Below are 15,060 nucleotides of genomic sequence, written 5' to 3'. Positions count from 1 at the left end.
TCGGATAGAACTCTATCCGAATGCAAATGGTCAGTTTGACCTGGTTGAAGGCGCCTTCAACAAGGACTGAAGGTGCCTTCAAGCTGGAGGCACCTCCAATGCCTAATGGAGGCGCCTCCAGGCTAGTAGTTTTTCCAGCTTGCTTCTTTGCTTCGACTTCAGAAGTTCCGTTCTTTTGGGTGATTCCGGCCAACCGAAATAAGGCTCACCCAAACCCAATTTCCGACCTTCTCCTCGAGCAATCTTTCGTCCCGGCTTTACGTCCCTCGAACGTCGTGCACGTTTTTCTCGTCCACCGGTGTACTCTTCCACAGCTCTCTCGTCCTTCGAACGCACCGAGCCCGTCGGCTCCCTTCCATGTCGTCCTTCTCACTAGCTGCGTCTTCCACTCAACTTCCTGCGCTCCTAAGCTCCTGCACACTCAGACATAGGGATCAAACACAAAGCAAGACCTAACCAACTTGGTTGATCACATTAAAATAATCACGGGGTCCAACAATCTCCTCCTTTTTGATGTGCATCAACCCAAGTTCAAGTTAGGGTAAAAGTAAACAAACAGTAATTTTAAAGAAAATTACTAAACTAACATGTTAAGCATAAATTTACAATAAATAAAATTGCAACTATTTAATTAAGAGTTTAAACAGAATTTTTCAAAAAATATTTTTAAAACTCAGAGTTTTGAAAAAAAAAATTTCAAAATTCTCTCCCCCTAAACTTGTACCTTTCTCTCCCCCTTTGATCTCAGCAAAAACGGGGTAAGAATATGATATTTAAAAAAAAATTTAGCAAAATTTTAGAAAAATTTCTGAGTAAGATGAATTTTTTCAAAGATTTCTAAGTAAAAATGAATTTTTAGAATTTTCCAGAAAAAATTTCTAAGTGAACTGAATTTTTAGAATTTTTCAAAAAAAATTCTAAGTAAAAATGAATTTTTAGAATTTTCCAAAAATATTTTAAAAACTTTCAAAGCATTATTTAATTCTAATTTAATGCTTTTTCAGAAAGTTAATTAAACATTTTATTTCAATATTTCAGCTTCCAGATCGTGACGGGGCACTAGACCTTCTTGGTTATTAGAGAACAACCACTTCCTTAGACAAAGTTTCATAAAGAAATTTTAACGTTTAATTTTTCTTCTGAAAGCCTTAATTTAAAAAAAAAATTAATTTAGCACAGATTTTGGAACCCAATAGAGGTTCATTCCTTTTGGATTAATCAGAAACTTAGGGGGTATATGTTTTTTGAAAATTTTCCTAAGTTGACCTTGATGATGTTTAACATACCAGTTTAATTTTCCATAAATTTTAAGTTTTGATTTCTGAAAAATATTTATTTTTAAACATGCATCAAATTTCAATTTTTCAATATCTAATTTTAAGTTATCATTTTCTGATTTCAATTTATCTAAGATTCTATTTAAGTCAGCATTCTCTTTTTCTAATTTAAATAAATCTTTAGAAAGAGACTTGATAAACTGAAACGACTGAGTAGGGGTTAGATTACGCACTTGATTTACCTGACTTGGTGATGCTCCCCCTTCACTGTAGCTTTCTTCCTTTGATGTTCCTCCCCCTTCATCTATGCTCATCTCTGAGCTTGACTCTTCTTCCAGCTGATGGTTAGCCATTAGCGTTAACCTCAAGAAGCTTCGACGTCTGATTCGGAAGAAGATAAATCTGACCAGGTGGCCTTCAGGCTTTTCTGTTTGGAGGAAGATTGTCGCTTTTCCTTTAATCTCCCTTTTTCTTCAATGTTGGGCAGTCATCTTTGATGTGCCCTTCTTCGTTGCAGTTGTATTAACGAACCGTTCTTTTCTTTCGCTCATGCCTCTTTGTATGCGATCTAAATTTATTAGAATTAAAAAACTTATTGAAACGCTTTACCAGTAGTGTCGCTTCTGATTGGTCGATCGAGGCTTCGGAGTCAGAATCGTTTGTTCTTGCCTTTAACGCAATGTTCTAACTTGTTTTCTCCACTTCATTGGGTTCTGCAATCCGAGATTCGTGAAGTTCAAAAGTTGAAAATAAATTTTCTAAAGTACTTACCTCGAAGTCCTTAGAGATGTAGTATGCATCTACTAAGGACGCCCATTCTGGAGTTCTGGGGAAGGCATTGAGCGCGTACCGGATCGAGTCCCGGTTCGTTACTTCTTCTCCAAGGTTGCTTAGTTGAGTTATTAGCTCCTTAATTCTTGCTTGGAGTTGCACTACCTTCTCGCCTTGGTTCATCCGGATGTTCGTAAGTTGAGTCCGGAGAATATCGCGTCTTGCAAGCTTCATTTCGGATGTACCTTAATGAAGCTCCAGGAATTTTTCCCAGAGGTCTTTCGCGGAGTCATAGCTTCCGATCCGACTTACCTCTTGTGGTGGCAGCACGCTAAGAAGGTGGAATTCTGCCTTTCCGTTGGCAACAAAATCGGCTTGCTCCTTCTTGCTCCACTGATGCTCTTCTTTGTCTTTCAAAACTTCAAAACCGTATTTCATAGTTAGTAAAATATCGAAGTCGGTTTTAAAAAATACCTCCATCCGGCATTTCCACGTCGCGGAGTCTCCGTCGAACTTCGGGAGATGAATGCTTGTTCCGGCCATCTCCTTGATCTTCGTGCTTCAGTCGGCGGTTAGTCCTTCTGAGGTGGTCTGACTCTGATACCAATTGTAGGTGCAGCGGAGGCCGACGAGAGGGGGGTGAATTGCTTGAAAAAAATAAAGTATACTCTCCTCGTCTTTCAACTCAAAAAGATAGCAATAATTAAAAATTAAACTTAACAGAAATAAAGAAAAAGAACTCAGCAATTTACTTGGTTACAACCAAGACGGTTGTTAATCCAAGGCAGAAAAAAAGCGCTATGAAAAGATCTCCTTCTCTGACGGCGGAGAAGCCTTTTACACAATGGAAAGCTGATCAGACAAGTTGCTAGGAATGACTACAGACTTGAAAGAACAATTGATTCATAATTTCTAGGTCCAGGGGTCCTTTTATAGCCCCTAGAAAGTCTATCCCAAGGTCCAAGGCGCCTCCAACAGAGGTCCAAGGTGCCTCCAAGTGAGTGATCGGATAGAACTCTATCTGAATGCAAACGGTCAGTTTGACCTGGTTGAAGGCGCCTTCAACAAGGACTGAAGGCACCTTCAAGCTAGAGGCGCCTCCAATGATGGAGGCGCCTCCAAGCTGGCAGCTTTTCCAGCTTGCTTCTTTACTTCGACTTCTGAAGTTCTGTTCTTTTGGGTGATTCCGTCCAACCGAAATAGGGCTCACCCAAACTCAATTTCTGGCCTTCTCCTCGAGCAGTCTTCCGTCCCGGCTTTACGTCCCTCGAACGCCACGCACGTTCTTCTCGCCCACCGGTGTACTCTTCGACAGCTCTCTCGTCCTTCGGATGCACTGAGCCCGTCGACTCCCTTCCCGTGTCGTCCTTCTTGCTAGCTGCGTCTTCCGCTCGACTTCCTGCGCTCCTAAGCTCCTGCACACTCAGACATAGGGATCAAACACAAAGCAGGACCTAACCAATTTGGTTGATCACATCAAAACAACCATGGGGTCCAACACATTCTTTTTAATAGAAAGAATAATATTGTAGCATGTGATTCATACTATATGTGCTATGACGACAAGAAGGGTAGTAGGAGAATGAATCCCTACTTCTCTATTATGTGAGACTCTTGAGATTATAAGTTAATCTCAATCTCATCCTAAGTGACTATTTAGCTATCTACTTGAAGTTCTGATCAATGTCTGCTACTTTAGCATATTTCCTATTGGCTATGAGTGATTCGGTCTATGGAGCATAACTAAAAAAACGGCTGATTATAATAAATAAATTCTAGCTAAAAAAGAATATTAAGATTGATTTACATCTATGACATTTATTCACTGGTACCAGTTACATTTTTAGTTCAGTATATAAAATGTAATTGTAAATAATTGTATTGATTGGAGATGTTGAACATACTCTTGACATAATAGTCATTATAAAGGATTAGAGATATTCATATTGATGTAAATAATTTAATTTGGGGTAAAGATAAGTTTTGATATCTCTAATTTGTTCTATAGAGCAGCTATGTAAGGTGTAACAATCTTCTTAGCAATGAATACTCAGTGTGCTTGCTGTCGCACGAACCATTTTTCCTAATGTATGGAATGAATGTTCTTATTTTATCTTTGTGACTAATTAATTGATGCTCTGGTCTTTGTGACCTGATCATCATAAATTTATGTTACTTATTTGATTTTTGTGACTAATTAATATTTTACTTTAACCTTGTGATGTGATTATTTTGTAGTCTATGTGACTTACATGGTCTTTGTGATCATATAACTTTTATAGATTGATTTGGACGAGTGGAAGATGTTGGACGTTGAGGAGACGAAGAGGTGCCGCTTCCCTTTTGTCTCCTTCATTGTTGCAAACGTCAAGGAGATGAAGGAGTGTCCCTTCCCTTTCGTCTTCCTCACTTAGCTTATATAATGATACGTCCAAGAGCAATCAAAGGAGAGGGTGATCAGTGTGTACACAACAGAAGCGACGGTAGCCAAAAGAAAGCATCTAGACGAAAAAAATTTTGCTCGTAAAACTCGAAGGGCTTTCCGATTTAATTCACGATCGCTCTTCCAATATTAAATAATGATAAAATTCGTCTCAAAAGATCACGATAACTTATTACATATTTTAATTCGTGATCGCTCTTTCAATATTAAATAATGATCAAATTCATCTTGTTGTTTGTTAAAGAAAAAAGATTCATTATAGTAGAATATGATCTTTATTTGTTGGCTAATAATATGTAAGTTATTTTTTTAAAAAAAATTTATCAAAAGTCAAAAATCACGGTGCAATAAACAACAATTTTGCATTTGTAACATGTGATGATGACTGATGAGCCATCAAGCATATTTTGAAAAAACGATCGAATAATTAGAAATATACCTTATTAAAAAGATTCTTAGCAAACATCAAAGCAAAGATAGCATAGTTGACCCATGTTGTACAAGGCATCCAATCCAATGGATTCTAAAACATCCAATCACAGGAGCCCTCTCATGTCTAAGAAGCGGCAAATTTTAGTAGCCACAACGCCGCTTCCATTTTTTTTTTATTAAACACCAAAATTGTCAAACTAGGATTATATTCATGGATGATTTTCATTTACATAAGAAAAATACTTGTTAGAAAATAATTTTTGTGTATTAGAGCATCCCTAGATGAAGAGATCAAGAAAGAATTAGATTTTCTTTATGGTCCTTGATAGCTAATTAAAAGATATGAAGTATTGACAAACGGATCATCAAGGTTCATCTTGATGGACCTTTTTCTATTGGTGAAGAACTGCAAAGTTAAAATTTAATATATCACATATCAAATTTTTTAATATAGATTTAATATTTTAATACAATGTATATATAATGTACTAATATCGAAAGTTTAATATGAACCATATAAAATTTATATTATACCATAAATCCGATATATCAAAATTTTAATACATTAGGTATAATATCGGTTTATATTTTCTTAATACCAAAATTTTCAATACCATATACAATATCGTATAAAAAGTAGCAGCATATACCATCCCTAAATCCAATGGATTCTAAAACATTCAATGTTTGTTAATCTATACAAATCTAGTCGTAGAAGAAAACTTCATCAGGATGCAAATTTTCATAGTCACATGTCTTCCAATTTTTTTATTGAACACTAAAAATGTCAAACTAGAATTATATCCATGGATTGTTTTTATTTACATAAGTTCGAAAACATTTTTTTTTTGTGCTAGGTCATCCTTAGATAGAAGAGATCAAGTAAAGAATTATATCTTCCTTGAGATCCTTGATCCATGAGTTAAAAGATATGACGTATTGACAAAATGACCATATATTGATGGACCTTTTCTATTGGTGTAGAATATCATTGTCAAAGTTGAGTTTTTTTTTTTTCATTTCAAACTTGTCTTTTACACTTTCAACTCTAATAAATTATAATAAATATTTTTAAATATGATTATTTGAAATTATATACAGACTTTTTACTTTTTACCAACATATAAGACTTTAAAAAGTCCCCTTTTATTTCGAACATACGTTTAGTAATATCTATGATATTTAACTTTTACAAGAACTTCCTATTCTATTTTCATATTGAAATTATATTTCATAAATTAAATTTTAATTTTACTTATCTTAATATTTTAACTTTCAAATTTAAAAACAAAAACTCTTCATATTTTAACTTTCAAATTTAATCTAGAGCACCCTCATCAATTAATAACATCATCAAGAATAATATTATCCACAGAGCTTACCTGTGATACCCCATTGAAGAATTGGCGGGTGAATCAATTTCTAGAATCAAACTTGAGTAGGTGAAATCAATAGACGGTACTAAATTCGTGGGTACTTATCCATATGACCAACTTCAAAAGTCTTTAGAAGAAACTCTCAAAATCATATGTCAAAGTTTTCATACTATTCAGCTAAATTTAGTCTAAACAAAGATGTTTTGAATGAAACATTTAATAAGAATAACGTTGCAATATGGTTTTTTCACGTAAAAAAGGAGAGAAATTTGACTGCGTAATTTAAGCGTGAAAAAGTTGTTGGGTGGAAAACCAATACCTGAGTGTTAGTTGACTTGAGGCAGTCAACCATGAAAGCATGCATCCCGCACGTGTTTGACAGGGATGGAGAGGTGGGTTGCTGATGATCAGAGGACATGGACAAAACCTAATAGATTTGAAGTAGTCCAGAAAGTTATGAAACTTAATTTCCTGTTTCACCATTACTTGTTCATGCTAATCTTCCTCTCTAATAATGGTGGTTATTATTTCGGTCCGCTAGTCTTTGATGGCCCTGCTCGCTCCACCATCACGTCGTATAGCTGTTTGCCATTCTGAAGGAGAGTTGAAGAAATGAGAGGGTTTGTGTATAAACATTTAGAAGAGAAAGGAAAGGGTTGTCAACAACTGCTCACAAAAATTACTGGGAAGAAGTGAATTTGCCCTTCAGGTTTGGTCTGCGTCTCCTTGAAGTACACTAGAATGGGAAACTGAGGCCACCAGAATTCCCAGTTCACAAAAGTCGAATACCTAATCAAACCACTTATTTCAATCCTTCAGATTGTTTGAATCTGTAAAGGAAATGAGGTGATGCAGAGAGATATCATGCTGACCTCCAACGATTCTTACCACCAACGAAGATATTTTCACCCGACTCCTGAAGCTGCTCCCCGATTCGTACCTCCTGTGAAGATATTGTTCTTGTTTTTCTTATTTATCTTTAAGCTTTGCCAACTTAACTTGAACATAACCGTAAAAAAAACAAGTGACTATTGTCAACATGCGAATTATGAGAGAAATTCATCCTTTGCTATCTTCACGAGTATATAGTTTCATAATGTGCCTTCCTTTCAAATATGAGAGAAATTGGTATGTCAGGGGGGAGTAACTAACCAGAGCCTCATCATCAAAGATAAACCTTACTCTTGTTGTCTGAAAGGAAAAAATAAATGAATTAGATAATTGATTCACTACATAATTGATTCACTACTAAAGAATAATAGTTTTATCAAGGTGTCGAATTCAGAAACTAACATTTTACCTTGTGTAGCTTAGGAATGCATATCAAAGAAAGAATAATGGCATAGATTTTAAGTATCTCAACACTTGAGATATTCTACACTAACTTCAGGAAATGGGAAGATAGTTGCTATATGGAAATGAATACATCCATGAAACTGAGTGAGGAATTTTAAGGACATGTTTCTCTTAGAAAATTTTTACCTGAAAGAGTAGAAGTAGCCCAAGTAGGCCAGTAGTTGCCGCTGGTAATAGATTGTCCAGGTATACAAACCCACCTGCAATTCCTATTGCTCGGAAAAAGAAATAATATTATGCATTGAAATTTGAGAAATTGCATCTGTTATTGTTTTCTATAGCTGAATTGTTCTGCTTTTATTTTTATTATTATTATTATTATTATTATTATTATTATTATTATTATTATTATTATTATTATTATTATTTTATTTTGTTTTCTTTTGGTTTTATAGAATCTGACCGAATATGTGATGTCATGACAACCTTGGAAATATTAGTTGAGATGGCGATATGAAAGTTGATTTGCTAGCCATGATGTTGCGAAGAACAAAACAAGATAACAAAAACACGTCTACAAAAGAATCTCATGTCTTCAGTGTGAAAACTTAGACCAATATGTGGACTCATTCATTAGTCATACAAAATGGGGTTTTACTTTAGTTTGGTAAATGCGTATGAATCTCCAAACCAGCACTAGTCAATCTTTATAAACCAATAGTAGGTGCAGGCTATCATCAGAGTACACACTATTTTCACAATGATAAAAGGCAATAAATAACACAGCTTCTTACAAGGGACTAATACAATCAGAATTACTCCACTTTATTTAGCCAACATGCGATTTTGACTGCCATAATAAAAAGTTTCATACTCCAATTGCTTTATGCAGTCATATGTGACTTAAAACAAGTGACTACTGTCCACATTTTTTAAGTTTTGGATTTTATAAGTGCGTAATTTGAGATGACAGATTTAACAAGCAGTGGCAGAGCTGTCTCTAAGCCCCACCAAGTGCCACTAGATGAACAGAATCTAAGACTTTCTGGTGAACTCAATATCCTTAGTGCTGACGACAAGCACATAGTCAAGTTCTTGGGTTAATATCATGGAGCTTAGTGGATGTGGTAGTCCATAGAGGAAGTAGTGGGCTCTAATGAATGGTTATACAGTTGATGTGAGACTCTAGAATTTGTGGGACTGGGAAACATAAAAAAAAAAGAGCATATTGTCAAAAGATTTCAACTAGCATTTAAAAATTTAGGGGGAAGAGAGAGAGATTTTGTTCTTAAATTGACGAATTCTTTAGAGTTTCTAACATGCCCACAACTTCGAGACACAAGAAAGGAGGGCATGCAAGACCATCCAAATGGAATATTATTAAGGGCAACTGAAGTAATGCAAAATGAAAACAAAAACAAACAAACAAACAAAAAAGGCCCAACTCATTTCACATACAGAAATTCTCCATATATACCACATATAGATACAGATCAACTTGCTGTTTTGATGCTAGCCATCTGCTACCCAAGTACCACCTCAAAATGCATAAGACAAGTTTCCTCACCATGATGGCGATGCAAAACCTTTCACCCTATTTTGGACTCCAAAGCAGGAGGCAGAGAACCATATATATCAATCAAATAGCATTTCATTCAGTACAGAAAAAAAAATAAGCATCATAATCTGAATGCCAACATCTCAACATTGAAACTGATAACATTGATGTTAAGTGTAGGTCTAATTTTATAATGAGGAATGTAGGAAAATAATGTCTGAGTTCCAGTTATTCTACAATAATCTGAATAAATGATTTACCAAGAAGGACAACAGGTATTCTATAGTCTGGTTCAGGAATTACAATGTCAGTTTTCTTTTCCTTTCTTCCAACCTACCAAATGTCGAGAGAAACTATTAAATGGCAGCATTAAACAAAACATTGCACCGTAGGCATAAAAAAAGACCTATCTCATAATTTTGTATTGCAAATGCTCATCTTAGCGCATAAATCTCTGTACAGTTTTCTTTATTAGGGTTATTAAAATAATTTTAAAGCTAGTGTAATTAATTTAGAAGGAAATTGTACTATCAAGTTCTGAGGAATGCTACGTATTGAATACAAGCAAGAGAAAAATCCAATGTAGCAACTATATCAGTGAAAAAAGAAACTGAAAAATTAAATATATGGAATGATTTTCTACTGAAACCAAAATAGATCCAGAAGATAGAATAAGTTAATCATACTCTGTGATACTTATGAAGAAAGTTAGCATTATGGAGGCAACTGTGTATTATTCATACTTTCTTTTTAGAAAACGTGTCTTATTCATAGTGGTCATGACTAAAACCAAGATGTAATAAACTAATGGCAGAGCATCAGCTTTGCAAGATGATACAATTTTTTTGATGTTTTAACTTCTGTTTTTCTATTTACGAAGTAAAATAACAACAACAACAACAACAACAATAACAATAATAATTGAACTAGTTATCAATAATTGAACTAAAAAAACCTTCTCTTGAAAATCTAACTAATGTCTAAGAAATTCATTTTCAAAGCTGCAATATAACAGGGAAGGTTCACCATGAGGCCACCATATATGTTTTTGATGACCAACAAGAACATTGACTAGCTGAAGAGTCTCGAGTTTGATAAGAGCTTAGTAACTCATGTTTATCATAGAAGATATTTGTCTGATTATAATTTAAGAAAATATAATACTTTGTCTAGTTGCTCGAAATACCTTCCAACTTTAATAAGTGTCATGCTCTACCAAAGTAGATACTTGTCTTTTTTACATATGATATTTTGGCCAGTTGAATGAAATACCTTTCATAGATTCACAAAATGAATTTTGTCGAACTATACTCCTATACATTTACATCAAGAAAAGTGGGGAAAAAAAAACTAAAATGCAATAATATTGGTGTAAATATTCTAGTAAATCATTAAGGTTTTGACAACTACAAATATATTAGTTAAAATTCCATTCAATTTGTTTTATGTGTTTACAAATACATATCGCTCATGGTGGTAAGGAATAGGTGTCATGCACCCAGTTTCCTTTTGAGTTAATCCTACTAGATAAGATAGTGATGATGATCAACTAAAACTAGATAAAGAAAGGGAGATAGACCATTGATGCAACAACAATAAAACTTTGATGAACGCAGATGGACTTGCTGCCGACAAATCTTTTTGAATAGAGCCTTGTTTTACAAAATACACTCCTCTTATATGCACCATATACTATTGCTTCTTTACCTGTTCAAGAAACGAGCACAGAACCTCAAGCCTTTCCACTTGAAGAGAGCATTAAAAGCACTGCAGCATTATACTTAAAAGTATTAAAAAAATTTAATAATTGTCTGAATTGCCTCAGAGATTCGTTTTCAGGAGGATGTCATGGAACAGATTCTTGAAGAAAAAAGTGTGGGTTCTCAATTGGATGCATTATCTACTGAAATTACAAAAAACTCTCGATAAAAAATGGTTTATGACTAGAAATATCTATCTGCAGGAGCTACAAATCTTATTAATTAAAATGAAATATGTGTTCATATAACCGGATTATGTAAAAATCGAACCTACAAGAAAAAAAAATATTAAAATTTCAGTAGCTAGTCCAAGAGGCAAAGGACAATTATGTAGTATGCTGATTATCTGATATTGAATTTTTCATATTAGAACCCCACTATAAATGAATGGTGCTCAAGATCTCTCTAAAGCTTCGAAAAATCCAGCTTTTCTGCATAAGTTGAGCTTTTATAAATATGTAGCAGCTAGCGTGACTGTGATAAAAAGAAATAAGAACCCTAATCAACTCAACCCCAAAACTACAGTTAATCCGAAATTAGAGTCTCAATCCAAAACTCTACCGCTCTCGTAAACTCAACTCAGCCCCAAAATGCTACGTATACCAAAAAAAAAAAACGCAAGATGGAGTATCGAAAATGCTTACCTTGAGAACAGGTGAGTGGAAGAGATAAGAGCGCGCTGGCCATCGTTCACTCCTCTACCGCATTCCTCTGGGACCTCTCCCAGATCAGGTGGATGTTATAAACCAGACCTGAAATTACCTTTTTATCCAAAACACACGAGCAAAGCTCAATTTATTCATACTATGGCCGTGCATACCTTCCGAATACACTACTGGAACCCAAAAGCAGTCCAATGATATGTGGAGGTGCTGCTGGAGTACGAATAATTGGTCAGTTAATATAGCGCTAGAAATAAAGAAATCTTCTCTTCACCCCAAAGACTTTACTAAATTTCGACAATGCCCATTTTCTTAAATGCACATTTCAACTTGCAAGTGTTAAAATAAAACATTTTCCTTTTTAATTCAACCAGATAAAAATATTATACAGATAAGATTTTTATATTAAAAAATTATTTATCAATTTATCAATATATTAAAATTTAATCGATATCATTTAAAAAAAATAAAATATTATAAAATTAAAATAACAACCACTAAATAAACGGTTTATTTTAATAATTGTGTAGTTGCTATAATAATATTAGAATAAGATAAATTTGAGGGGTAAAATGGAATACAGCCCAATCCTATCTAAAGCCACCCTCCCACCACTGAATCCCTACGATCCCGCTCTTCTGATGGCGAGTGTAGTCTGCTGCTTCACCAGCGTCGGGAACCCTGCTAATCCACCGCTAAAGCCTTCTCTTTCCCCATGCAATCTTTCTCAAAAGTCGAATCTCCCCTTCCATGGCCCCATTTTCCCTTGTGGAAGATCTCATTTTCAATCTTTCAAGGCCAAGGTGAGCCCCTTTCGTTGGATTTCCTGGCCTTGGATTCGAACTTGTAGCGATTCTTCTTCAGATTCTAATTCTTAAAGTTTCTAGCTAAACAGGCTACGGAGAACGATGCAGTTGATACTAAAAAGGCCACAAAAACGAGTAGCCTCGTCTGTGCTGATTGTGATGGGAACGGTAAAGAATTTGCCATTTTCTCTTTGCTTTTCTATGTAGAAGAAAGAGTAAGGAATGGTAAAGAATTTATTTTGATTGTCCAACAAAGTAAATATTTTTAATTTGGTAGCTGTTTATTAGCTAACGCAGAACGATATCAAGCTAACTATTTGTGCCTTTATGAGTTGGTTTATTCATGTTTAGCCAAATAAATTATTTGGTCTCCTCATCCATGTGTGATTCTAGAGCTGATCTTTTATTTTCAATGGATTTTCTTATTGTGCTTAGTCTGAGTCCATTTCATTTCAAGTTTGTTTGGGTCCAATTTTTGTTGGAAAAGAATACTAATTTCATATTAGGGAAAATTTTTCATATTTATTTAAATTTAGTTGTAAAAGTGATAGCTAAACTTCCATTTATTGGATACTATTATATCATAGGGTTTAAGTGCATTTGTTATAAGATTATGAAATTCTATGTTCTCATGACTTCCAAGTAATCCTAAAACATAAATCCAATCTATTTTTTATCTCCAACTTTAAGTTTTTTATTTACTACATCTACTTTCAGACACTGGATTTATTCACTGCAATGTACTAGAATTAGATGACTGGTTTTGTAAATACTATGGTTCCAAACAAGCTAGAAGAGTGCTCTAGTCACTATAATTGGTCATCCTATTACTACCTGAGATTATGATCCAGAGTTGTAGAGGTATCTTAGATATAAAAATTTATGGCTTCACACAAATGTAGTTTAATGTACAAGGCGAGCTACCACAGACAAATGACTAATTGCAGCCACCAGATAAACATTTTAGTTTCGTAGTCCAATGTGTAATCGGCATAGTGTCTGCATAGTATTAGTATTGGATAGTTCCAACCTATAATTGATTTTAAAGAGCAGCTCCTTACTATAAATAGATGTAAATTGCAGCAATGAGAATGCAAAATATTTGCTCAATTTTTTTTCTCATCTACCTATGTTCCTTCTCTTGTCCAATTCATCAAAATTTACATAGTTCGATAATGATACATTTGTTTTTCCTCCCAAAAAAACAATGCACTGGTATGAGGATGTGGGTCTTTTTTTACTTGACTAAATTTATTTGCATGTTATTTTTCTTCAAGGATTTCTGTTGATGAAAAATTAAATGATTGGATCAAAAGATCTCCAGTTTTGCAAGGATTACAACTCTTTTCACTCTTTGACTTGTACCAAAGTTGCTAACTTCAATCAATCACTAACAAATTCTGAAAAACTTTGAATGAACCTTCCCTGAATCATCAGGTTTGGTTATTTTAATTCCTTATTTATTTTCGATTCTTGCTTATTCCAAATTGCTGACACCTTATTGGAATAACAGGCGCAAAAGTGTGCACACAATGCGAAGGCGCCGGTGTAAATTCTGTCGATCACTTCAATGGCCAATTCAAAGCTGGAGCACTTTGCTGGCTTTGCAGGTAGCATTTAGTATTGATTCTAAGGCTAATATGCTAGGAGTTTTTTTTAAAAAATCTTTTTCGAGGAACAGTCACCCATTTTACTGAATATTTCAAATGTGGAACAGCATTATGAAGATTAGCCTGCACTTTGCCTTACGTTATCATGTTCATAGGCTTCATCTATCTTTTATTTTATTTTATTTATTTTTTTGCTGGTGCTATTTTTCCTCCTTGTGGCAGAGGAAAGAAGGAGATTCTGTGTGGAAATTGCAATGGTGCTGGCTTTCTGGGTGGCTTTATGAGCACTCTCGACCAAACGAGTACGTAGAGCAGTGACTATTTTTACAGAGTATTTTAAGTCGAGCTTATTACGCTTGCTCAAATAAACATCAAGTTTGTGTAATTGTTATTTAATTACGGATCATCCAAATGTTAGTGTAGCAATTACTTGAGCATTAGCGTGGACCGAGTCTTTTGAACTTTGATGTACCTCGTTAGCAATCATTAATTGCTACCAGCCTGATCTTAATGGGGATGTGAATTTTTATGTTTTGTTGAAGAATCCAGGGCAAAAATTTTAAAAAGCTTTCTTTCTTGATGGATTCGTTAAAAGGGCATCTTGTTTTTTTCATTTATTATCAAAACATCTCATTATATTTTTGTTTATAAAAATATTTTTTATTTTTAATTATGTTGCAAGAGTATACATATTGGTGTTAATATATAAGTGTTATAATACTCAATAATATTTTGACTAATGTGCGGGGGTGTTGTAACACTGATAATGTTTAATTTTTTAAAAGTCGTTAATAAACCGATTTTATAAAAAAGTAAAAAAAAAAAAAATTTTAGATATAAAGGATAAAGATAAATGAACGATAGTAGGATTCACAGATTATGAGATCTAGTTTAAGTCCCATTAATATCATTTGGTCCTTAAAAGTTTACTCTAGTTCTGTATCAAAGTATATGGGGCCGTTTTAGAGGGGTTGTTAAGATGATAATTTTTTTTTTTTTGTTAAATGAGGTTAATGTTAAAATAAATATAAATGTCTATATATATATATATATATATATATATATATAT

At 34.2% G+C, this 15,060-nt stretch overlaps 2 protein-coding genes across 3 annotated transcripts; one reads left to right on the top strand and one right to left on the bottom strand.

The window, feature by feature from the left end:
- Window positions 1-6,450: 6,450 nt before the first annotated feature.
- LOC122041193 lies at window positions 6,451-11,665 on the bottom strand. Of its 2 annotated transcripts, none has more exons than XM_042600798.1 (8): window positions 11,558-11,665; window positions 10,733-10,860; window positions 9,414-9,486; window positions 7,782-7,864; window positions 7,452-7,490; window positions 7,172-7,242; window positions 6,974-7,088; window positions 6,451-6,892 (listed from the first exon to the last, which is right to left on the bottom strand). In XM_042600798.1, the coding sequence occupies exons 1-8, from the start codon at window positions 11,598-11,600 to the stop codon at window positions 6,824-6,826; spliced, it is 621 nt and encodes a 206-aa protein (XP_042456732.1). In that variant the 5' UTR covers window positions 11,601-11,665; the 3' UTR covers window positions 6,451-6,823. The 2 variants fall into 2 exon arrangements, with proteins under 2 accessions (XP_042456732.1, XP_042456734.1); XM_042600800.1 differs by having other exon boundaries at window positions 6,983-7,088.
- Window positions 11,666-12,178: 513 nt separating this feature from the next.
- Window positions 12,179-14,525, top strand: LOC122041192 (protein BUNDLE SHEATH DEFECTIVE 2, chloroplastic-like). The gene is made up of 4 exons (XM_042600797.1): window positions 12,179-12,378; window positions 12,471-12,549; window positions 13,895-13,991; window positions 14,214-14,525. The coding sequence occupies exons 1-4, from the start codon at window positions 12,217-12,219 to the stop codon at window positions 14,299-14,301; spliced, it is 426 nt and encodes a 141-aa protein (XP_042456731.1). The 5' UTR covers window positions 12,179-12,216; the 3' UTR covers window positions 14,302-14,525.
- The last annotated feature ends 535 nt before the right edge of the window (window positions 14,526-15,060 follow it).

Source organism: Zingiber officinale, chromosome 2A (assembly GCF_018446385.1).
Source record: "Zingiber officinale cultivar Zhangliang chromosome 2A, Zo_v1.1, whole genome shotgun sequence".
NCBI classification, from domain to species: Eukaryota; Viridiplantae; Streptophyta; class Magnoliopsida; order Zingiberales; family Zingiberaceae; genus Zingiber; species Zingiber officinale.
Note: the sequence above shows the minus strand (reverse complement) of the source record. Positions and strands in the feature narration are given on the sequence as shown.